Here is a 24,880-nt window from a genome sequence, read left to right on the forward strand (position 1 = left end):
GCGTGTGTGTGTGTGTGTGTGTGTGTGGGAGAGAGTGAGAGTGTATTTAGACTGCATACGCGTCCATGTGGGAACTCGTGTTGACGTATGAAGAAAGGCGGGTCAGAGCTTGCAAAGTTGTGTTATTGTCTGTCGTGGTGTGTGTCTGTGTGTGTATGCATACGAGCCACAGGCATGTGCTAGTCAAGGTGTGTTTGCATCAGGGCATGTGACGTAACTGTGTGTGTTTTTGTCTGTTGACAGTTAATGGAGGTATGATGTTAAAGCTGGAACCTGTTTGACTGCTTCAGGTCAGGTATTTGTCCACCTGACTGGCGCTCCTCTCCTCAGTCACCGCCTGCAGAGCAAACAGCATGGACTGACTGAACTCTGCTGAAACTCTTCAACACAACTTCAACAACACGGAGGCAAGACTCCTGCCTGACAGGTCAGTTTTATTTATGAGTTTTCTTTTCAGCCGTGGGCTTCCCCCTGTGTGGTGTCTGGTTCGTAAGGTGGCAGGAAGTGGGCTGTGTTTCAGGTTTCAGGTGCCAGCATCCAGGTGGTTTCTGTCAGGTCTCAGCTCCTGTGCTGTTCATCTTAACTCCTTTGAGAAACTGCAGAATGTCATGTTCAGCCAGCAGACAGTAGGTTTCCATGAAAGGTTTTAGATGTTTTCCAGCTGTCTGTTCCTCTACTCAACCTTTATCACAGCACTCATAATTAAACAGAACAAATCAGTTTCCATTTAAGAAGATGATGCATGCACTGTCTTATTTCTACAAGCAATAAATCCTCTGCTACTGCCAAAGTACAAATGTGCTGATGGCTTTGTGTCGCTAATGAAACAGACAAAAATTCCCAGAGGAGTGTTTTTTGATTGCGTTGTGACTCTATTCCTCCTGGCTTTACGTTTTCACTTTAACAGCAGGCATGTGCACTTTGGCTCACCTGTAAAATGTTTAATGTATAACTTCTTAAGCAGTAAATCAGCTGCTTGCTTTGCTCAGATATCATTTAAAATGATGGAATATGAGCTACCTAAAAAGGTTGGTTGATGTTAGTATTTGGTTTCACACAATAAATGCAAAGGTATTTGTTTTTTACAGTTAATTCAGGGAACGCTTGATAGAAACCCACAAATTGACAAAATTTTCTAAACATTTAGCACTTTTTTAGGATATAGGACCACTTTACTACACCATATTTAGGGTTTTGGTTGATTAATTATTGTCATTGTTGTCTCTTTTTATAAATGTATACAAAAGTCTTGTGGAGATGTGTATTTTTCACAGTTGTCGTGGTCTGAATGAATGAGTAAGATTTGACCACAATCTGTCCCTGCTTGACATCTTAAATAGATAAGTTAGATCAGAGATAATTAGACTATTTTAGCTGATTTTAGCATTCTACCATGTCATTTTGAATTCTTCAGTAAACATCACATTGTTATTGGCATGATCCTGCTGCAGTTATTGTAGTATTAATTTCATCCTTATTGCCTGATCACAATGTGTCAGTATTCAATATTTGTTGTCATAGTGGCACACTGATGCTGTGTGAATGGTGGAGAAAATCTGCATTTGTCCATCTTTAAAATCACATAACTTTAATTTTACATGTGATTGTTAAGTCATCAAAGATGTTTTTAATTTTAATTTATTTACTTCTGTCTCAATGCGTGTAGTTTACAAACTGCAGTTTGGTGGTAGTGCAGAATAAACCACAGTCTCAGTCATCCAGCTCATCTCTGCACAACATTTCACACGATCTTGATAGAACATAGTGTGGCTGGATTCACTGGAGGTCTGCCAGTACTCTGCAAGGATTGTCTGTACTAGAAAGTATCGGGTGTGGTTACTTTTGACATTGTGTGCTCACAAAGAGGAAACACCCAACGACCGAATACTTGTTCACAGCACTCTCGATAAACCGGTTCCTTGTTTTCTTTCAATTATGACCCAAAACCTTAATATCCATAACTGGAATACCTGAGAGATGCACCTGCAGAGTGACCTCGGTGTCACTCATCTTCCTGTATACACTAAAACTGTTGTGTGCTGCCTTTTTTATTTATCTTCACTTAACTAAACTTGTCTCTAAGTCTCTAATGCAGTTAAAAATGAACAATTCACATTCATGTGCAACTGCACACACTGACACCGAGATGTATTTTTTAGTTGTAAGTCAGGGCAAGAGTGCTGCAATGTGTCTCTTAATCCCCTCTGCCATGGACTGATTAAATTCTCAAGATGTGGAAAACACTGCAACACTACAGGTGTTTGTATTTTCTACCAGGATCTTTAAAGTCTTTAAAGCAGGCATGTCAAACTCATTCCATAAAGGGCGGTGTGGCTGCAGGTTTTCGTTCCGACCAAGGAGGAGCACACCAGGCTGGAATCAATTAATCAGCTGATCTCAGTCTTCAGCTGATAACTAAGTGAACTCTTGATGTTGATTGGTTGGCCTGATGTGTTCCTCCTGGGTTGGAACAAAACCCTGCAGCCACACGGCCCTTTATGGAATGAGTTTGACATGCTGCCTGCTTTAAGGTGTTCTGTGTAGATCAGTCCCCCAATTACCAGCAATTGCATTTTTTATACAGACACCTCTTCCGTAGTGTTCCTTTACCTCAGTGATTTGACAGGTGAAAGTAATGTATGATCAGAGCTGTTTTGCTGGATTCTCCCAGTTCATCAATTTCACTGAAGGGCAACTATTTCACTGAAGGCCAACTAATGTTCCCACTGTTTTGTTTTAGAAGCTTTAACGTGTTTCAAACGTACAATATCTCATACACTGCGCTGTATGTCACACATGTGTAAAGAACTGCTTTGTGTTCTAATAAAAGCTAAACATGTTAACAGAAAAATTTATTTTCTTCAATAGGTTGAGTCAAAGAGGAGTTTTCAACGCCACTGCAACAGAAACACATGACTCATGGTATGAAACACAAGACATGTTGTTTTAGTTCTGTGTTAAAATCTGAAATACTCACATTTCTGTTGTATGTTGCTTTTAAACACCTGTTGAGGTGTGCCTCTGCTTTAACCACTTCATGAAATGTCTTTGCTGGCAGCCGTCACACCGCAGGGTGAGGAGCCTCTCTGAGGCCTTGACGCTGGAGCGATCAGAGGAGGGGGGGCTGGTCATATCCAGCATCAATGACAGTGCCTCAGCCAATCAGGGATTGAAGGAAGGTATAACCCTTGGCTTGCTACTTAACCCAGTGCTCAATGCCCTGACATTTGGTTAAATATCATGGTATGTGTTCCCCGTCATGAGAGCATCAACAGTCAGGAAGCTGTTTTATGTAAACACTTGATTTTTCTTTTTTAGGGGATGAAATTTTGGGAGCAACAATTAATTTTGATCAACTGTCAAAAGAGGAGGTCTTAAAAGTACTGAAACTGATGGAGCCGTTTGATGACAAGGTGCGAGTCCTCACGCGGAACAACATCAGCAAGAGCGTCGGGCACCTAGACCAGTGTGCCAAGAGTCCTGACATGGTAGGTGGAATATAGATTTTAGCAAGACTAATGGAATTAATAAACATGCAGAAGTGGTTCACAACAAACAAAATGTTCTGCTGAAGGTTTTAATGCAGGTTCCACTGAAACAAATGTTCTTTTTTGGTTTTCCAATTAGTACATTCATTTTGGTAACATTTCAACTAGGAGCAATTTATGTGTTGCAATCTGCATTACATTGGTTGAATAGAAATGCTGAAATTGATCTTCACCTCAACTGCTAGACAATAGTTACACAATCACAATCACCAAGTTGTGTTTTATTTTTCTAGATGCTGAAGGATTCCTACAGCAAACTCTACAATGCCAAAATCAAGAAGTTTATGAGAGGTGACTTGCCTGGTGAAGAAAGCTGTGAGAACAGTGAGGTCACTGCCCAGCCAACTGTACCATCCTCATCCAAGGTCAACCTAAAACACGACATGGGGTTGCCTCGCCTTGGTATTGACTTTGGACTTCTGAAAACCAAGACTTTGAGCACAGACATTAATGATGACACACAATTTAATGATGGTGGAGAATTAACATATGGCAGCAATCTGAACCTTCCACCATTGGGTCTTGGCTTGAATGGAACTTCTCTAAGTGGAGCTCAGGTAAAAAGACTGAAAGTCAATGTTAGAAGTCCAAAGCTTAATCCTCCAGACTTCCCTCCATCAGGAACATTGCCAGAGTGTCCAAATGTCAACACTACAGTTGGTAATCAACTGGCCAACATCGACATTCCATCTGTTGACTCGACAATGCCAAATCTTGAAAGACCTCAAATTGGACTGGATAGCAATGGAACTTTTCAGAGCTCTGGAAGCAGGTATGGACTTTCAGATTCAGATGTTAGTACCCCTGACATGGGGATTAACCTTAATGGGGGAAATATTACTGGTCCATCCTTTGACACTGGTGTTCCCAAAGTAGCCATTGAAGAAACATACAAAGAATTTAAAATGCCAAAATTCAAACTGCCAGACCTAGGCCTGCCTGGACCTTCTTTTACTGGTCCAGAATGTGAAGTCCAGACACCAGGTGTAGGAACTCCAGATGTTCCTTCAGGTAAACTCAGTCTCAAGCATTCCAAGAGACTGAAAACCCCAGATCTAAATGTGGATGATCCTTCCAACTATGCAGAATCACCTGAGCTCAGGCTTTCTGGGAGATTCCCTGGTTTAGATCCAGGTGTTGATCTAAATGGGCTGGACATTGACATGTCTTCAGGACAATTCAAAGTGCCAATGAAGAAATCAAATATGGATCTCAAATCTCCGGATTTAGATTTAGATGCCCCATCTGATAAATTCACCATGCCCAAATTTGGGGTGTCAGGCAAAAGTGAAACTCATGTTAGAACACATGACCTGAGTCTCAAAGCACCAAAGATAAAAGGTGGGATTCGTGCACCTGGTGTAAATCTACCCAAAGCTGACCTGAAAGGACCAAATTTAGCCATTGACACTCCATCCGTTGACATCAAAGGTCCATCTGGAAAATACAAGGCTCCTAAATTTATGATGCCCAAATTTGATTTACCAGACATTAAAGTTCCAGATTTTAATGCAGATTTAGTGGGATCAGATATGCGGTTAGCAGCACTAGATGTCAAAGCTGGAATTGCAGACCCAAATACTGACTTAAATGTACCCTCAACTGACTTGGATATTGTAAGCCCATCTGGAAAACTTAAAATGCCAGGCTTCGGGCTATCAGGGCCTAAAGTTAAAGGCCCTGAATATGAGTTTAAAACTCCAGACGTGGATGTATCTGCACCCAAGTTTAAAGGGGGCATCAATTTGCCTGGTGGTGATCTCAAAGACCAAAAGCTAGGCCTTAATACCCCTGATGTGGATGCTCCCTCTGGCAAGTTTAAACTGCCAAAATTCAAGCTCTTTGGTACATTACCAAAGAAGAAAGATGTGGATATCAATGCAGGGATGAAAACGCCTGAACTAAGTTTGAAATCCCCAAAGATAAAGGGCATAGATACTCCTGATGTGAGTGTACCAAATATGGATCTCAAAGCTCCAAATTTAGACCTCCATTCTCCAGATGTAAACATTGGTTCTCCCAAAGGAAAATTCACAATGCCAAAGCTGAAAATACCAAGCTTAGATGTGCCTGGTCCAAAAGGATCAAACACTGACATAGATGCATCTCTGAACAGACCAGACCTACCATCTGGTGGTCTTGATAGAGATTTTTCTAAGCCAGATTTTGACATTGATGCACCTTCACTTGATCTCAGAGGCCCAAAGTCAATGCTGAAAATGTCTGATGCTGATATTGGAGGTCCATCAGGAAAAATTAAGATGCCAAATTTTACAATGCCAGATTTTGGACTTCCAGGACCAAAGATGAAAGGGCTTAATGGTGAGCTAAAGACTCCAGACTTTGATCTTTCAGCCCCCAACTTTAAGGGTGCTATTGATTCCCCAGATTTGAGTTTGCCTGAGATGGCCTTTAAAAAAAACAAACTAGATCTTTCTGGCCCGGATGTCAATTTAGATATGCCTTCAGGTAAATTCAAGGTGCCAACAGTGGAGAAACCAAATATTGACGTAAATGCTCCTGACTTGCATATTGATGCTCCCTCAAGCACATTTCAGATGCCGAAAGTGAACGTTCCAGGCACGTTGCCAAAGGGACCACATTTGGATGGTGACACACATCTAAAATCTCCAGATCTGAGTCTGAAAGCTCCAAAAATAAAGGGAGGAATTGATGCCCCTGACTTGGACTTACCAAGACCTCCGAAGTTAGATGTGAACACTCCAAATGTCAGCATTGGTTCACCCAAAACAAAATTAAAAATGCCAAAATTAAAAATGCCTAAATTCAGTCTTCCAAGCCTAAAAGGACCTGAGATCGATCACAGTTTTGATGGTCCAGACATGGATGTTGATACACCCAATGTCAGTCTTAAAGGGCCTAAAGCTGATTGGGAAATGCCGAGTGGGCCATCAGGAAAATTCAAGAAGCCAAACTTGAATCTGCCTGACTTCGGTCTCTCTGGTCCAAAGTTAGATGGTCCTAACCTTGACCTCAAATCCCCTGATCTAGATATCTCTGGTCCCAATCTCAGTGGCGGTATAAATGCACCCGACATAAACATGCCCAGGGCTGATCTCAAAAGTCCTAAATTTGACCTCAACACCCCAAAGCTCAACTTAGACATGCCATCAGGTAAACTAGAAATGCCAGAGCTTCATGCTCCAGAATTGGATGTCAATGCTCCCTCAGGCAAATTGAAAATGCCTAAATTCAATCTTTCAGGTACATTACCAAAAGGACCAAATATGGACATAAACACAGATCTGAAATCACCAGATTTGAGTCTGAAAGCTCCAAAGATGAAGGGTGGAATTGATGCCCCTGACTTGGACTTACCAAACATGGGCCTCAAAGCTCCAAAGTCAGATGTGAATCCTCCAGATATCAATATTGGTTCACCCAAAGGAAAATTTAAAATGCCAAAATTAAAGATGCCTAAATTTAGTCTTCCAAGCCTAAAAGGACCTGGGATCGATCACAGTTTTGATGGTCCAGACATGGATGTTGATGCACCCAATGTCAGTCTCAAAGGTCCTAAAGCTGACTTAGAAATGCCGACTGCTGATATCACTGGGCCATCAGGAAAATTCAAGAAGCCAAACTTGAATCTGCCTGACTTCGGTCTCTCTGGTCCAAAGTTAGATGGTCCTGACCTCGACCTCAAATCACCTGCTATAGGTATCTCTGGTCCCAATCTCAGTGGCGGTATAAATGCACCAGACATAAACATGCCCAGGGCTGATCTCAAAAGTCCTAAATTTGACCTCAACACCCCAAAGCCCAACTTAGACATGCCATCAGGTAAACTAAAAATGCCAGAGCTTCATGCTCCAGACTGGGATGTCAATGCTCCCTCAGGCAAATTGAAAATGCCTAAATTCAATCTTTCAGGTACATTACCAAAAGGACCAAATATGGACATAAACACAGATCTGAAATCACCAGATTTGAGTCTGAAAGCTCCAAAGATGAAGGGTGGAATTGATGCTCCTGACTTGGACTTACCAAACATTGACCTCAAAGCTCCAAAGTTAGATGTGAATCCTCCAGATGTCAATATTGGTTCACCCAAAGGAAAATTAAAAATGCCCAAATTCAAGCTTCCTGAATTTAGTCTTCCAAACCTAAAAGGACCTGGGATCAATCACAGTTTTGATGGTCCAGACATGGATATTAATGCACCCAATGTTAGTCTCAATGGTCCTTATGCTGATTTGGAAATGCCGACTGCTGATATCACTGGGCCATCAGGAAAATTCAAGAAGCCAAACTTGAATCTGCCTGACTTCGGTCTCTCTGGTCCAAAGTTAGATGGTCCTAACCTTGACCTCAAATCACCTGATCTAGATATCTCTGGTCCCAATCTCAGTGGCGGTATAAATGCACCAGACATAAACATGCCCAGGGCTGATCTCAAAAGTCCTAAATTTGACCTCAACACCCCAAAGCCCAACTTAGACATGCCATCAGGTAAACTAAAAATGCCAGAGCTTCATGCTCCAGGCTGGGATGTCAATGCTCCCTCAGGCAAATTGAAAATGCCTAAATTCAATCTTTCAGGTACATTACCAAAAGGACCAACTATGGACATAGACCCAGATCTGAAATCACCAGATTTGAGTCTGAAAGCTCCAAAGATGAAGGGTGGAATTGATGCCCCTGACTTGGACTTACCAAACATGGGCCTCAAAGCTCCAAAGTTAGATGTGAATCCTCCAGATGTCAACATTGGTTCACCCAAAGGAAAATTTAAAATGCCAAAATTCAAGCTTCCTAAATTTAGTTTTCCAAGCCTAAAAGGACCTGAGATCGATCACAGTTTTGATGGTCCAGACATGGATATTAATGCACCCAGTGTCAATCTCAAAGGTCCTAAAGCTGATTTAGAAATGCCGACTGCTGATATCGCTGGGCCATCGGGAAAATTCAAGAAGCCAACCTTGAATCTGCCTGACTTCAGTCTCTCTGGTCCAAACTTAGATGGTCCTGACCTCGACCTCAAATCCCCTGATCTAGATATCTCTGGTCCCAATCTCGGTGGCGGTATAAATGCACCAGACATAAACATGCCCAGGGCTGATCTCAAAAGTCCTAAATTTGACCTCAACACCCCAAAGCCCAACTTAGACATGCCATCAGGTAAACTAAAAATGCCAGAGCTTCATGCTCCAGGCTGGGATGTCAATGCTCCCTCAGGCAAATTGAAAATGCCTAAATTCAATCTTTCAGGTACATTACCAAAAGGACCAAATATGGACATAGACCCAGATCTGAAATCACCAGATTTGAGTCTGAAAGCTCCAAAGATGAAGGGTGGAATTGATGCCCCTGACTTGGACTTGCCTAATATGGGCCTCAAAGCTCCCAAATTAGATTTGAACAGTCCAGATGTCAACATTGGTTCACCCAAAGCAAAGCTGCAAATGCCAAAATTGAAAATGCCAAAAGTTAATCTGCCAAAAGTGAATCTGCCAAACTTAAAAGGACCTGAGATTGATGGCAGTTATAATGGCCCAGACATTGACATCAGTGAACCCAATGTCAACCTCAAAGGATCCAAACCTGGCTTTGAAATGCCAGATGTTGATTTTGGCAGCCCATCAGGAAAACTTAAAAAGCCACATTTTAAAATGCCTGATGTGGGGTTTTCTGGTCCAAACTTAGATAGCCCAAACGTTGACTTCAAGTCACCAGATCTTCATGCCAAACTACCAAGAGGGCCGAATTTGAACATAAATTCAGACCTGAAAACAGATTTGAATCTAAAAGCCCCAAAGATGAAAGGTGGAATTGATGCCCCCAAGTTGGGGTCACCAGACATGGACCTTAAGGCCCCCAAGTTAAATATGACCACTCCAGATGTCAATATGGGTTTCCCTAATGCGAATATCAAAAAGCCTAAATTCAAAACGCCAGATGGTCCCAATATTTACATAGATGGCGACCTACAGAGGCCAGACCTGAATAGCCAAAATGTAGATGTTAATGGTCCAAAAGGTAAAATAAAAATGCCAAGTTTAAATTCACGAGACCTCAGTCTCTCTGGACCTAATCTTTCAGGACCTAAACTGAAAGGCCCTGGTATAATTATGCCAGACTTAGATTTGCCTAATGCCAACTTCAAAGATCCCAAACTAGATCTTAATGCAAAACATCCTGATCTAGGATTAAATGGTAACATAGGACAACCTGACCTGAACTGTACTGTCCCTCGAGTCAAAGGAGGAATAAGAGGTCCAGACTATGAAATGAATGTTCCCTCAGGAAGCATCCAGGGTCCACAGACTGATCTTGATTTGGCAGACAGAAAATTTAAACTCCCTTCTTTCAAGTTGCCTCAATTTGGAGGCCCAGATCTTAATAGGACAGGGTCTGATATTGATTTTGGTGCATCTCTGAGACCAAGAGATCTGGACATTTCTCTTCCAAATGCAAAACTGAACATGAAACCACAACAGTTGAAGGGGAATACCACAGGTCCAAATTTTAGTGCTCCAAACATGGACCTCAGCATGCCGAAAGCAGCAATGCGGATTCCACAACGGCATCTCAGAAATCCCGATCTTAACATTGATGATCCTTCACTAAATTTCAAAGGACCTTCTTATAAGAATCGCAGATCAGATGTCACAGGGGTAAACATGAAAATGCCTGTCCTGGATGGAGATGTCAGACTTCGTCACACAGAAAGAAAGTCACCTAGCACCAAAGTAAGGTCCAGCTACCCTCTGGTGGATGCTCATTTAGGCCACCATCTTGATTTCAACCGTTCAGATCTGAACATTGATGATTTCACAGGAAAGGATCATGTGCTCAGAGCCAGAGGCTCAAAATTGGACCTCCAGGCATCACGTTACTATGGACAGGTGATCCCCCCACCAGGTGTTAATACTGACATGAGAGACCCCAGACATGCCAGAAGAATTTCTCCTGGTGACACTGACATATATGCAAAACCTATGCGAACAAAGCCACCGGTACCTAATTCACATTTGCCACATCTTTCTCAAGGTTCAAGAATAAGAGTGCCTGAAAGTACAGATGGATACTTTGTCACTGTTTTTCCCACTCAACCACAAAATCAAAAAATGCCTGACTTTTATCCAAGAAACGTGGACCTTGAAGTTCCAGGTGAAAATGACATGAAAGGGTCAACATTCTTTTTCTCCAACCTCATATAGGTTTTAAACCACTGATGTTTCCATAAGCTGTAACAAGTTTTTGTGTTTGTAAGCTTTTTATTTTGGGTTTATTTATTTCGACTTAAGATGTTGTGTATTATTGTATGATTTATGTTTATGCAGTTTTGAAATATGTCACTTTCTGCCTCGTTTAAGATTTTTTGTACGATATATAGAGCCAGTCTTGTTGCTGTCATGATGCAGCCTCATTAAATGCAACATTTTTGCACTTGTTTTACATGTAAATTCTGACTTTTTCACATTTTGTTATTTTCTAATATGTTTGTACTATGCAATACTCGTTTGATGAGTAAAGGTATCCTTTTGATGTACATTAAAGTTAAGTTATGGCACCCAAAATCCCCCATTTCTTTCTCCAGTTTAATAGGGTTTTAATACTGATGATGATTCTTCAGGAAGAAATTTGTGTATTTTGCATTACAAGATCAAAGGATGTAAGTTGTTTTTTATATATAATATATATTGTGTTGTTGTATTGTAATGTTGTATCAACTGAATAGTAAAATATCCAAAGTTGTGCATATATTTATATTATACTGTATGTCTATACTTTTGAAACGCCCACTTCATTTTATATTCATTGGGGAAGTGTATGATTGAGTTTACATATTTTTTACTATGTAATGAAGCATGCTAAGTGCCATGGGCCAATTTAAATGTGACCATGAAACTACTAAAATTGTATCCACTGGACACACCATATACATGATTTTGTTATGATATTGTGCAAAAATTAAACAAGAAAAAAAATTCCTTATTCATTTTGTGCTAATTTATTGAGAGGAAGAGGCCATAAAGGCTGTTTCATCAAGTTTACATTTATTTAAGTGCATTACAGTTTCCTAACAATAAAATACAAAAATAAAAAAATCCCCTTAATACAGTTGTTAATGTCAAATTAGTTTTTGAACTAGATTTAAGTTTTTTAACTATTTTGTATGGGATAGCAACTAGTGATAATTTTTATTATGGATGAATCTTCTGATTATTTTCTCTGTTAAACAATTGATTTCTGGTTTGTATCAATTCTGAAAATAGTGAGAAATGCATTCACAATTACCCAGAGTTCAATTACTCAGAGTAAAAAAATGTTTTCTAAAGTAATAAAACAATTAAAAAGACAGCAAAAGCAAAAGTTTAAGCTAGAATCATGAAATACAACTAACTTCAAAGATTATAATAATAGGTGCCAATTAAGTGTCTGTCAATGACTTTATCAGTTAACTGACTAATCATTTCAGCTTGTATATACTTTTGGGCAGCATAATTTATAACAAAACATCTAAACTCTTCTTATGGTTTTTGTGCAAAAATCTTAATTTGTAAACTAAGTAGAACAATAGCTGTCAGATGAATGTAACCATAGTGAAGTAAAAAGTACAATATTTAACTCTGAAATGTAGTGGAAGTGCCTCAAACTTGTACTCAGTGCAGTACTGACAGTAACTCTTTAAGATAAGATAAGATAAGATAAGATAAAGATAAAAAAAAAAAATTATTTATCCCCAGCCGGGGAAATCTGGGCATTACAGCAGCATGTGATAGCGATGAGGGAAAAATAGCAGCAGAGAGAACATTTTGAAAAAAAAAAACAAAAAAAAACAAAAAAAAAAGTACACTATATATGTACATATTATACAAGCAAAATGAAATTTGAATATATAGAAGAAAATATATGTAGAAAAAATATATTATATATTATATATATTAAAAAAGTATGTATTGGCCCCAATAGCTGTGGAAAAAAAAACAATGTATGCTGCCTTCAAATTAAAAACTATAATAAATAGTGTTATCACTATTGCACAGAAGAATAAAATACAAAACAGTAAGTGATATGTAATATTGCACAAAATGCATGATATGAGTGTAATTTGTCAAACAACTTCAACACAGTCCTATGTTAGGTGATACTGGAGTTGAATAATCTGACAACTGATGGAATGAAGGACCTGCGGTAGCGTTCCTTCTTACACACTGGATGCAGCAGTCTGTTACTAAAGGAACTGCTAAGGACCCCCACTGTGTCATGCAGGGGGTGGGAGGGGTTGTCCATGATCGATGTCAGCTTGGCTAACATCCTCCTCTCACGGTCTCGCGGTGTCCAGAGGGCAGTCCAGGACAGAGCCAGCTCTCCTGACGAGTTTATTAAGTCTCTTTCTGTCCCTTTCAGAGCTTCCGCAGCCCCAGCAGACCACTGCATAAAAGACTGCAGATGCAACCCCAGAGTCATAGAAAGTCCTCAGAAATGTCCTACATACTCCAAGGACCTCGACTTTGGCCCTTTCTATACAGGGTTGTTCGTGAACCAGTTCAGTTTATTGTTTAGGTGTACACCCAGGTATTTGTACTCCTCCACGATCTCACTGTCAAATCCCTGGATGCACACCGGTGTAGTCTGTGGTGCTCCCCTGCGGAAGTCTATCACCATCTCCTTGGTCTTGCCGGCATTGATGTGCAGGTGGTTTAGTCCACACCAGTCGACAAAGTTAGTGATGACTTCCCTTTATTCCAAATCGTTCCCCTTTGATACACATCCAATGATGGCTGTATCGTTGGAGAACTTCTGGAGGTGGCAGCTGGTTGTGTTGTGTCTGAAGTCCAATGTGTAGAGGGTGAAGAGGAAAGGAGAGAGCACAGTACCCTGCGGAGCCCCAGTGCGGCAAACTGCCACATCCGACACAAAGTCGTGAAGCCTCAAATACTGTGGTCTGTTGGTCCATGGTCCATGCAGCCAGGTGACAGTCTACTCTGGCACTTTCCAGCTTCCCCCTCAGCAGTGATGGCTTGATTGTGTTAAAAGTATGAAATGTACATAAAGAGTGAGTTTTGTTATAAGATGGACTCAAAGAAGTTCAAATTTAAGACCCAATTCAATTTCTTTTTTAAAGAAACATTTAATTTGACATCTGCATAATTTCTGCTGAACTATCCTTCAAGAGATGCAATTTTTATAAAGCAGGAACTTCCGCTTCTGACGTCGAGGGCGCACCGCCGTATGTTTGGATCCTATTCGTCATCAAGACGCGACAACACACCGCGGAAACGCCGCCACGACCTTTCGTGCAGTAAGCACGCTGCGATTCCCTTTATAATGTGCATTTCAAATGATTTAAGAGGGAATTAAGTGCGAGTGTGACTGTGGAAGAAAGCTGAATCGAAATGCTTCGTTGTTCTCTGGTAATTTGTGGCAGGGGAGCCGCTAAAAGGGTGAGTAACGTTTTAACCTACTGCCGTATTGGTTGCACACAGATTAAATCACTCAGTTTCAGAATGTTAACGTTAGATAGTCATAATTGTTTTAACGTGATTTATGAAGTAAAATAACAGACATTTGCTGACTGTAGCTTAAAAATGTTTTATATTATTATTTATATTGTTATTATTTATTGTTACATTGACAGGATAAGCACGACGTCTTTGCTCCAGTAACATCTGATCGAGATTATTATTATTTCAACAGCTCATATATAAACCTGTATTAAATATATGAGTTACTAATTTATTGGAGCATAAAGGTATCTTAAACCTACAGTTCTTTGCAATGCAGTGCTGTCATGAGCTCTCATCATAATTCTATAATTTAAGTAGTAGAAAATGTGCAAAGTGTCGACCCTGATTAATACGATGTTGGAGGGTCTTGCAGTGCCTGCTGAATGATGAATGCTTATGCCCTTTTTCTTGCATTTTCTTCTCAAACTGTGTCACTGACTCAAAGTTTTCTTCTCCTCAGTTCGCCTCGTCGTTCTCTGGTGAGAGCGCTCTGCCTCCAAACCTGCTGCTGCCCGCAAACCTTGTGGATCCTGCCAGATTGAGTGAGTTTATTTTAAATTAAATCAGAACTCATCAGTTGAACGTTGTTGTTGTTGTTAAGATGACGTGATCTAAGTAAAAAGAAATGTTTTTGAAGTTGTTTCACCTGATATTTTATACCAGCGTCTTTTAAATTTAAATTCAAATTTTATCCTCCTAAACACGAAAGACTCATCAAAGGCAAACTGAAGTGAAAGTCTTCCACAAACCACTAGAATGGTCACATGTCTCAATTTAATAGTCCTGATTGACTGTGTCCATCATATGAAAGATGTCCATCACTGACTTCTCTCCTGTAGAGCGACCTCCTCCTCCTGCAGACTGCTCCCTGCCTGTTCTGAGGAAGTGTGATGCTGTCATTCCCGCCCATCTGAGCCCCGTCCAGATGTGGGTGGACACTCTGGAGAGGTGGGACAGCGAGCCGTTGGGTTTGGCTCAGCTCCACCCGGATGTCTTTGCGGTGCCTCCAAGGTAAAGAGTTGAAAGCTTTGATTTCAAAATTGTCATCTTTTGTCAGGAGAGTATTTTCAGATTCTGGCCCAAACTTCAGTCATCGTATCAAGATGAGGTTTAGGCACCAAGTTCCCGAACATCCTGTTATTTCTTTAAGTTAAAAAGAAAGCTGTGGACAAACTCGACTCATTCTACTCTATTGAAATAGTGTAGAAGCCTTGATGCTCTGTGTGTATTGTGTGCATGAAAGTGTGTGAAGTGGAAACTATGTATGGATCCCTTGTTAATCCGTCGTGTGTTTTCTCTCCTGTCAGGCTCGATATTCTCCACGATGTTGAAAGATGGCAGAGAAACTTTAAAAGAATTGTAAGTTACTCGTTTTGAAATGATGTTTGTCGTCAAACGGCTTCATGCTGTAATTCATGTTTAGCTGTGAGAGGAATTCTGTACATGTTCAGTCTTGAAGTTCCGTTAGATAAACAAAACATGAGATTGCATTTATTTTTTAATAGGGACAGATACATAAGCATATAATGTTTAATGACTGGGCTATGCTAGATTGTAGCATTTTTTTAGCATGGGTTTCCATCGGGGTCTCTGGTTTCCCGCACCAATAAAAAACTTGACCCAGTCACTGGCTTTCAGCTGAAGTTGGTCTTCCATTCTTCAGGGATGGGTTAAAATGCAGAGAGCAAATTTCACCACATGGCTCTGAGTATGATTGTGTGTGACAATAAAGAATCTGCTTAATCGTCAGTGAGAATCATGGCTTCACCGAACTGACAGTTGTTTTGATCTTTCAGAGTCACGCCAGCACAAAGGTCAGGTCAGAAGTCAGAGGTGGAGGCAGGAAACCATGGAGACAGAAAGGAAGCGGAAGAGCGCGTCATTCAAGCATCAGATCACCGTTATGGAGAGGAGGTGACTGCTTTTAGTTTTAGTGAAATGCTCCGTTCCTTGTGTGCTTTTAATGTGTCAGGTAGATGTAAATGAATCATCTGGTTCATGTCCTGTTATAGACTTTCACCATGAAGTGACAAAAGCTGGATCTGTTGTGTAAATCCTTTTCTTTCACCTCAGTAGAATCATAGTTTGACAGATTCACAGGTTGTGAATGAGACGAAGTCTGATGGACGGTGTCTTTCTCCCAGGTGGGGTGTCTCATGGACCCAGAGGGCCGACCAGTTACTACTACATGTTACCCATGAAAGTCCGAGTGCTGGGACTCAAAGTGGCTCTGAGCTCCAAGATGGCTCAGGTAACTGAAAGCAAATCATTTTAAACTCCACTTAAATCAGTTTTGTGATGCTTGTGTCTGTTAAATCTTTCAATGCGTAAAATGGCATTAACATGTATTCCCAGTGCTTTCACTTTATTTATTGAACAAACCACAACCACATCTATCATAAAGTGGTACTTTCTCCTCATGTAAATGTAATGTAAAAGTTACAATTTTCATAGGCCTGGTGTTTAAAATGATACTTTAAATCAGCATTTTAGGGCATCAGCTAACAATTACTTTAAAATTGTTTTAAACTTTGATCTGAATATCGTATGTTCTCCCAGGACTACCTTCACATCGTGGACTCTCTAAACATCCCCACACCTGACTCTCAGTACCTGCTGGACCTGATCAAACACAGACACTGGGGAGAGTCGGTGCTGATAGTCGATGTGTGAGTATCGTCAGTGAATGTTAACACGTGGAGCTTAAACAAAATCTTTATTTCCTCTGTGGTTCGCTCCGTGCTGACGTTTTTCTTGTTTTCAGAGCTGAAGAGATTCCTGAAAACATCCTACAGGCAACAGCAGGTTTGAAGACAGTGAATATCATTCCAGCCATTGGTAAGTTGGCACTAAAGGTTGACGTGAAGCCTGAGCTTTAAGCAGTCGTGCAGCATTACCTCGGGTTTGATTTATGGAAAATGTGAAACAATAGACAACAGAAAAGAATTTTTGTGCTTCAGCTCGCTTCTTCAGACATTTTTGTTGTCATTCTGTTCTGGATTGTGACTGATTTCTTCCAGGATAAAACAGGAATCAGGAAGCAATTTTGAACATTCTTACATACATTTTTTTTTACATAGTAGGATTTGATATATTCTGTAATTAATATCAGAATTGTAATGTTGCTAACAAGCTATTGGTGGTGGGCATGTAGTTAGCATCATCATATAACGGGGCTTCTCTCTCTGAAGACAAACTGTTTTAACATTATTTACTTCAGTAACTTTGCAGCTACATCAAGACTGAAGTATTTCACTATCAGAGCATTTCACATGTTAGGTGCTGGAAAACGTACGTCTGTTGCCTGTGATCGAGGTGAAAAGAATTTGTCAGCAGCAGATGTTTTTGTCTTTTCTCTGTCAGGTCTGAACATCCACAGCATGCTGAAACATGAATCCATCATCCTCACGCTGGAAACCGTCAAGTTTCTGGAAGACAAGCTGCTTTGGCACGACCAGCGTTACACGCCTCTGTACCCATTCAAACTGCCCTACTCCGATTTCCCCTAGAAGACACAAACTGGCCTGTAATTTATTCACTGACTGCAGTGACACAGATGTTTTCTTTATGTGTTTATTATGTTTAACAAAAAACAGTCATCAATAAATAATTCCAATGATGAAAAATAAAAAACAATGCAAAGTTTTATTAAAAGTCTCTAAAAGGCATGTGGAGCGCAGCAGGCCTAAAATCGATAGCTGAATTTGTACGGAAGGAGACCGTTGGCCAAATCGTTCCTGATCTCCCAACGGAGGGCCGAGCGCTTCTTCTCTGTTGGCACGATGTAGGTGTTCGGCACGTAAACCCTCCGAGGTTTAGGCTGCGGCACAACAAAACAAGACTTAATCTACCTCGAAGCTAATGTGGATCCAGTTTGAAAGTGGTGTCAGAAGCTCTTCCGACACCACGTAAATGATTTTTTCTACACAAGTGCTGCTAAGAAAAGTCTGGGCTGAGGCTGGAGGGACAGACAGTTATTAGATTAGATAAGACTTAATTGATCTCACAATGGAGAAATTCACTATTATTAAGTCTGTAAACACTTATTCTGTTGGTGTCAATGTTGACATAGCTTTCAGTACCAGGTCTTACAGGGTTAAGACTCTTTAAATTAGATCATATTTGTGGTACCAAATGGCAGAAATAACCAAATTTTCAGTTGTACAGCCTCATTTCTAAGCAGCCATGCCGTGTGGAACAGTAAATAACTTCACCACAGAAAGAATGTGACTTTGGGTTTTTGGTTGAAACAGATAAAAGTGATTTTTGCCTGGTGCAGCTTTACAGAGAATATTTGGAAGAAAACTTACTGGGGGAGGTTGGTATGCAAGTCGTTCCTGAAAACAAAAGCAAAACTTGTTGAAGCAAACCAGAGGTGCAATATGTTGTCAACACATTCACTTAAGAGTCGCAACTGAACACTGCTGCCGACACTGCAGGAGGAGCTTGAAAGTAAATATTTGGACACTTCATATAAGCTAAAGGCTGTTTTTTTTTTTCTATTGAAGATTTTTTCATACCTTTATCTCAAGGCGGAGAGCTCTCCTGTCTTTCTCTCCTGGAAGTTTAAACATGTCCCAGAGCTGCTTATACTGGAAATACCTGCAGAGACCACGAGTCAACTATCAGACCAATATGGCTCTAATGGGAAAAAGAACGAGTGTCTTGTGGTCGTGTTTTCTTTAACCAAGCTGATTTGAGCAGAACTCACTCCACACACACGCTTTACTTGGATTACCTCTCAGGTTTTTAACTTACTTGGCCACTGGGTCTGTCTTCTTTGTGGTTTGCTGACTCATCACTGGTCGGATGACTGAAACATACAAACGTTTGATAAGTTACAAAACGGTTTTGTGTTATGATAATGATCATTTGAGTTGTGCAGGTTGGTGTTGACTTACAGGACTTGGGTTTGGGCCTGATGTCAGCGTCAGTTTGAGCTCGAGTCTGTCCAAAGTGAAACGACAGTAAAGTGATTTTTAGTGACAATGAAGACATTTAATCGGTTACACTACACCTCCACACGTTACCCACCATGCCTCTTATGTAGGATTCAAAGGCACTCATAGAGATTCCCTCAGTCTCAGAGCTCTGGCTGTCACTCTGGCCGGTTTCGTCTTCGTTCTCCATCTCAAAGTCGCGTTGAGCCGTCGTGGATAAATGAAGCTCCGCCAGCCGTTCCTCCAGACAGCTCGCTGCGTCTGCAAACAAACAGCATCCATTACATTCAGAGATCATCGGGATTCCACTGGGTCTGTTTGTCAGGTCAAGCAACACAATGACCAGAGAACAAATCTGATTGGTGGTGGGAGGATTCAGACCAGTAAAATGACAGTCATAAAGCTGTTTCTGATGTTAAGTCTGCTACTGTATCTGTGATATCTGGGAGGAATCAATTTTTCAAGGCTAATACTGACTGCAAATTAGCTTGATTATTAATTACTGTCTTGATTATTGATCTAATAAGACTGGTCATGGTCAAACTTCTCTAGTTTACTCAATTATCAGTTCTGACCTGAACTGTGTCTGCTTCTGAATTAAACTCAGGTTAATTTTGAGGACCAAAGAACACAAGTTAATGCACTTACGAGACAAATGAAAAAAGGTACTTCATTTAACTTTCAGTTTGAAACTTTCACTTGCAGGAATGCAGATGAAGTCGGATGAAAGTCAACACTTTTAACTGCATGAGAAGATTTCAACCAGGTGAACATCCTGAATGTTGCAGGAGCAGAACTGAATCATCAGGATGAGGTGGCTGCATTTTATATGAAACAGGTTACAGGAAACCATTTACCCTTCATCTGTCTGAGGTTTCCCTCCCACTCCTCACACATCTCCTCGTACGTCATCCGGCTGAAATCCACTTTGGAGTCGATAAACTTGATGTCTTTGTTGCTTGAAGACTCGTCTGGATCCTCGGACTCGACTTTGTCCTCTTTCTCCACATTTTTCTCTTCTTTAAAGTCCAGCACTTCTTCTTCGAGCTGCTCAGATTGTTTTCCCCCTTCAACATCAACACTCCCAGCTTCTGATTGCTTCTCATCCTGCATGAATTTGTCTTTCACTTCAACAGCTACATGTTGTTCCTCTGCTGCTCCATTTCTTACTTTGTTTCCAGCCGCTTCATGTTGATCTTTAGATTTCTCCTCATCTGTTCGGTCTTGATCTTCTTTTGGTGTCATGTTGGTGGTGTTCCCCTCTTCATGCAGGCCATCATCTCCGAATAAAGCCACATTAGCTTCAGGCTCAGCATCCGCCAACGCACTGAGCGGACGAATCTCTCTGTAGTCCGGCTCTGTGGATTCGATGTCAAACCCGCCGAAGCTGCAAAGCGAACGATCGTCCTCTTCGTCGTCTCTCATCTCAGACAGGTCTCCCCGACTGTCCTGATCAAACTCTGTTATGGTGTGGTCGTCTCTGTAGTCTCCTCCCTCCTGCTCCTCTGGTCTGTACGTGCCGTAGCCGGAGGTCATCAAACTTGGAGCTGGACTTTCACAACTACTGCTACAGCTTTCTTCATCTTCATCATCATCATTGTCTTCATTATCATTATCATCATCATCATCATCATCATCATCATCGTCTTCGTCATCTTCATTACTTCCACTTTGGAAACTCCTCTCACTCATGTTGCCCTGGTTGTTCAGCTCAGGCTTTTCCTCCTCCGAAGCCTCCTGGAGAGAGGTCTCAGCTTCACCAACAGGTTTGGAGTCTTCCTCTCTGACCACTCGCTCAATCTCCACCTCCTCCTCTTCCTCCTGATGCTCTCCATCAGACCAAAAGGAGGAGTTCAGAGACTTCTTGTCATCATCGCTCTCATCGTCCCACTGACTGTCGTACATTTTGGACATGGTGGCGACTTGCAGTCGGGCTGAGGTGAGTGCAGAGTGTGATCTGTGGATATTCGAGGGCTTAAGGAACGAGCTAAGAGGATTAAGCTGGTATTCAGTAGCCTCAGCCTGTTCTGCTGGCTCTCTTCTCAAAGCTGAAACAGCTCCAGCTGCTGGTGACCAAAGGGATTACATCTGTGCTGCTTTGTGTTGAATCCTTTTAATTGATCTTATTTTATTTTACCCCACAGCTGTATTACATACATACATAAATACAGCAGTATTTAGTTTGTTTTCATTGTGTTTATGGTTTTATTTCCTTTTTTCGTTATTATTCATATTTCATTTATTTATTTATTTATTTTTGTTAATATTGCTGGAATTTGTTTTACAGCAGGTCTAGCAAATGTTTTCTGTTACCTAAAATTTTACATTTGACATTTTAATTGTTTTTGTTGATCTGCTGCCTTGTGAGAAGCACTGTGTAACCTGGGGTTTGTAACGTGATGCGTGAATAAAGACTAGCATTATTATTAATATTATATTAGAACAAACACTTCAATCAGGTGACCAGAAGCTTACAGTTAAGCGTACGTTACCTGAGTCTTCACTGTAGACCGATTCATCGCAGATAAGAGACTGTCCTTTATGTTTCCTGTAGATGTAAAAAAAAAACCAAAACAGTATTATTGTTACATTTCCAGCAAACAAACAAGCATATGAATCACAAACCAACTGAATGAACAGAGAGTGTGTCTGTGGATGGAAGTCTTATTCAAACCACCTCAGGACTTTTCTCTTGATGAAGCGCCTCCCCTGGCTGTCAGGAGTGGATGTGTAGCTGTCAGTGAATAGTGGGTGGAGGCTGTCGTCAGGCTCCGGCTCCACCTGCAGCCTGTTGGGGGCACCTGGAGGCAACTGGTGCTTCAAAGCTACCGAGTGTTGAGCGTACGAGTCACAGCGTCCCCGCTGCCATCCAGACTCTCTGTTCTGACAGGTGGTGAGCACCTGAGTAAAATCATACACAGAAATCAATCATATGTGCCAGTGTGTTTTCAGATTTGTTTGACCAACCTACATAAAATTAACCTGATTTGTATAGCAATTTCCATACAAGAACTGCAGCTCAAATTGCTTTACATTAAAAAAAAGAAATCATATGCATCAAGGGCTTCAGATAGAAAAGACAGAAAATACATAAAAACAGTGACAGAAGATTAATGTAAAATAAGATGGAGAATAAAACCCACTTGAACAAAAATGAAAAAATAAGGATGCAAATAGAATAAAGAGAATGCATAACTTAAGATGGAAGATAAAACCAGTGAATAATTAAGCTAAAAATTGAGGACATAGAATGCATAAAACCATGTAAAATACAACAATTTCAAAGAAGTACAGCAGTGCCTAAGTGTGAGGCAGAACACAAAAGTTTCAGATCTGCATCAGGAAGTCATTGCTAGTTAAAGGCTAAAGTGCAGAGATAAGTTTTTAGTTTTCATTTAAAAATATTCAGCGAGCTGTTTCCCTAGAGCTTTGAGGTGTCATTGACAAAGACTGTAAGGCTGATTTTCTTTCAGCTGTTGCTGAAAACCGCCAATAAAACAGCAGCAGTTGTTAAAGAGTTCTTGAACGCAAGTAGTGAACAAGGAAGTTAGCAATGTAGCTTAGTCATAGCCCATCAAGGTCTTTGTATGTGAGGAAGAGGACCATAAAATCACTTCTGATTGTTACAAGAAGCCAGTGCAAAGTGGCTAAAACTGGACTAATGTTCGCTCTCCTCCTGAGTTTTGAATGAGCTGGTTATTTTAGGAGACCAGTAAATACTGCATTACAGTGATTGAGTCTGAATAAAATAAAGGCATGAATATAAATGGTTGTACTTAAGCTATGTTTCTAAGGTGGAAAAATGAAGTTGTCACCTTGTTTATGTGGGACTCGCTTAGATTTGAATCTAGGATGGGAAATGTTGGGTAGCTAACAAATGTTATGTATGTTTGGAGTCTAAATTGTGGAGTCCAGTCTCTGTAGTGCTGGTGGTATTTCAGTCTGACTAGCATGTTTTAAGATGCTTTTTCACAGTTCAATAAGATCATGGTGTATTCCGAACACAGTCTCTGCTTGTGCACAGTCTTAACACATACCTGTCTGTCATGGTCTGCTTGTCCGGCATGTAAGAAAAACCCATCACCAGAATCTTCAAAGTAGCACTGACCAACTGTGAAGAAAAACACAGAATTCACCAGTTAACATACAACAATTGTGATGGAAAACCTTAAAATGTTACATTTGACTGCTGACAGGCTTTGCACTTTCAGAGAAAGGTATTAAAACAGCTATTATTATTCCACAGTGAAATAAGTGCCCTGACCTTTCTCTTTGGTGTAGGCAGGAGGAGGACTCAACTGAGATGTGGCAGTCTGAGATCTGGTGCAGTTTATCTGAGTGGGAGAGGTGAAGCTTTTCCATTCTCCACGTCGAATCAGTTCATCAAGATCTAACATTAAACAAAGAGTGGCTGTAATCCTTTAAGATGAGTTCAAACATGGAACATGTCCCAGAGATAAAATCATTTCAGATTTTTTTTTTAATCAATGCAAAATATGAACATTTAGCCCAAACAAGCTCAGAGTGAAGCTTCAGATTAAACAGTAATCAGAGAGGGGAGAGAAAGGATGGATGTTTCAGAGTCTAACCTTGCTTGAATTCATGCAGCCTGTGTTTTGGTATGTTTTTGTAGCCCAGGTTCACCAGCTGTTCTTGAATTTCCTCTTCTGAGAAATCCAGGTTGTCCATAGTATTTTCAACTTTAAGTCAAGGAGGCAGTATAAATCCTGGAGGGGAAAAACCCATTAGAACAGATAATAGAAAACGGGTATGAAGAAGAACAAGCCTGTTTGTATTCAGTGAGTTTCTTAGATTCATCCCATAATAAAATCGATATCTAAAAATATATGGTATTAACAGGCTACCCTTATTGATGCAACATAAACAATATCTCACAGTATGTAAGCATTCATTTTAGTTATGCGTACCATTATATCTGGCAGTGTAAGTCAGCGATTACGTGTAGCCATGTTTGTTTCAAGGCAAACTCCATTCACAAAAGTGACAATTTAATGACCGTCACCGTCAAACACACGAAACTGGTTAATTACTTCATGTTAACTATGTTTTTCCGTATCTAAATACGAAATATGGCAAATTACAAGTGGATTTGTTGAAAAGCGGAATCGTGTCTTAAATTAACAGTAACTAGCGATACACGTTAGTAGTACTCGTTGATTTAAATGTACAGCGAGTTAATATTAAAATATGATTATTGTTAGCCCTTTTCCAGGTGCTATTTAAACTGAATAAAATTAGCCTGCTTGGGCTCGTGCGCACGCCAAATTCACGAACAGACTATTAAGACTTTTAGAAGCTCAAAGCTTTTTTGTTGTTAATAAAAAAGCCAATCCTAGATTTTTGAAGAGGGCTCGGCAAATAGTTTTATAAATGCACATGTGAACGGAAGCGAGCTAGGCTAATGTTACAGCAGGCAAACAGGCAACAAATGTACAAACAATGTTAGTTGGTAAGAGACGTTTGACGGGTTCGTTTCTCACCTGCCCGACTGCCGGCTCGCTGTTATACTGTATCCATTACGGTAGCGTTACCGTTTTAGGTTATTTGCAGTCGTTTGCTTTATTGTTTACTGTTTCACAACCACAGCACCAGGACAACAGCCGTTAACAAGCTTTGAAAACGACGCCTTCTTTCTCTGCTTCGATTAACTTCCGGTCTCTTTCTTCTTCGTTGTTATTGTCAGCGATTCTAGCGCCACCATTCTAGCGGCTGGAGTGTGGCAGGAGCAGTTAGTTACTACCAATCAGTTGTGGGACAAGTAATCAAATCCTTCATCTAAGTAAAGAATATAAAAACACACCATTAAAAGTAAAAATCCTGGATTCAAAATGTCATTTTCATTATTAGGTAAAAGTACACATGCATCTGCAGTATCAAAAGTAAAAGTACACAT

The 24,880-nt window shown here is 40.5% G+C and overlaps 3 protein-coding genes across 3 annotated transcripts; 2 read left to right on the forward strand and 1 right to left on the reverse strand.

Moving 5' to 3' along the window:
• Positions 1-296: 296 nt before the first annotated feature.
• si:ch211-69b7.6 (neuroblast differentiation-associated protein AHNAK) lies at positions 297-11,506 on the forward strand. Its single transcript, XM_041933695.1, has 5 exons — positions 297-427; positions 2,869-2,922; positions 3,059-3,179; positions 3,319-3,488; positions 3,782-11,506. The coding sequence occupies exons 2-5, from the start codon at positions 2,920-2,922 to the stop codon at positions 10,730-10,732; spliced, it is 7,245 nt and encodes a 2,414-aa protein (XP_041789629.1). The 5' UTR covers positions 297-427; positions 2,869-2,919; the 3' UTR covers positions 10,733-11,506.
• Positions 11,507-13,788: 2,282 nt separating this feature from the next.
• mrpl4 (mitochondrial ribosomal protein L4) lies at positions 13,789-17,662 on the forward strand. The gene is made up of 9 exons (XM_041964475.1): positions 13,789-13,963; positions 14,487-14,568; positions 14,866-15,037; positions 15,334-15,385; positions 15,823-15,940; positions 16,171-16,277; positions 16,586-16,695; positions 16,791-16,864; positions 17,390-17,662. The coding sequence occupies exons 1-9, from the start codon at positions 13,916-13,918 to the stop codon at positions 17,533-17,535; spliced, it is 909 nt and encodes a 302-aa protein (XP_041820409.1). The 5' UTR covers positions 13,789-13,915; the 3' UTR covers positions 17,536-17,662.
• hyls1 (HYLS1 centriolar and ciliogenesis associated) lies at positions 17,588-24,605 on the reverse strand. Its single transcript, XM_041964471.1, has 12 exons — positions 24,468-24,605; positions 23,556-23,693; positions 23,231-23,356; positions 23,004-23,077; positions 21,644-21,867; positions 21,459-21,514; positions 19,061-19,227; positions 18,928-18,973; positions 18,785-18,839; positions 18,547-18,628; positions 18,337-18,363; positions 17,588-17,846 (listed from the first exon to the last, which is right to left on the reverse strand). Exons 2-12 carry the CDS (start codon positions 23,653-23,655, stop codon positions 17,712-17,714), a joined length of 1,092 nt encoding a protein of 363 aa, XP_041820405.1. The 5' UTR covers positions 23,656-23,693; positions 24,468-24,605; the 3' UTR covers positions 17,588-17,711.
• Between the last annotated feature and the right edge of the window lie 275 nt (positions 24,606-24,880).

Source organism: Chelmon rostratus, chromosome 3 (assembly GCF_017976325.1).
Source record: "Chelmon rostratus isolate fCheRos1 chromosome 3, fCheRos1.pri, whole genome shotgun sequence".
Lineage (NCBI taxonomy): Eukaryota > Metazoa > Chordata > Actinopteri > Chaetodontiformes > Chaetodontidae > Chelmon > Chelmon rostratus.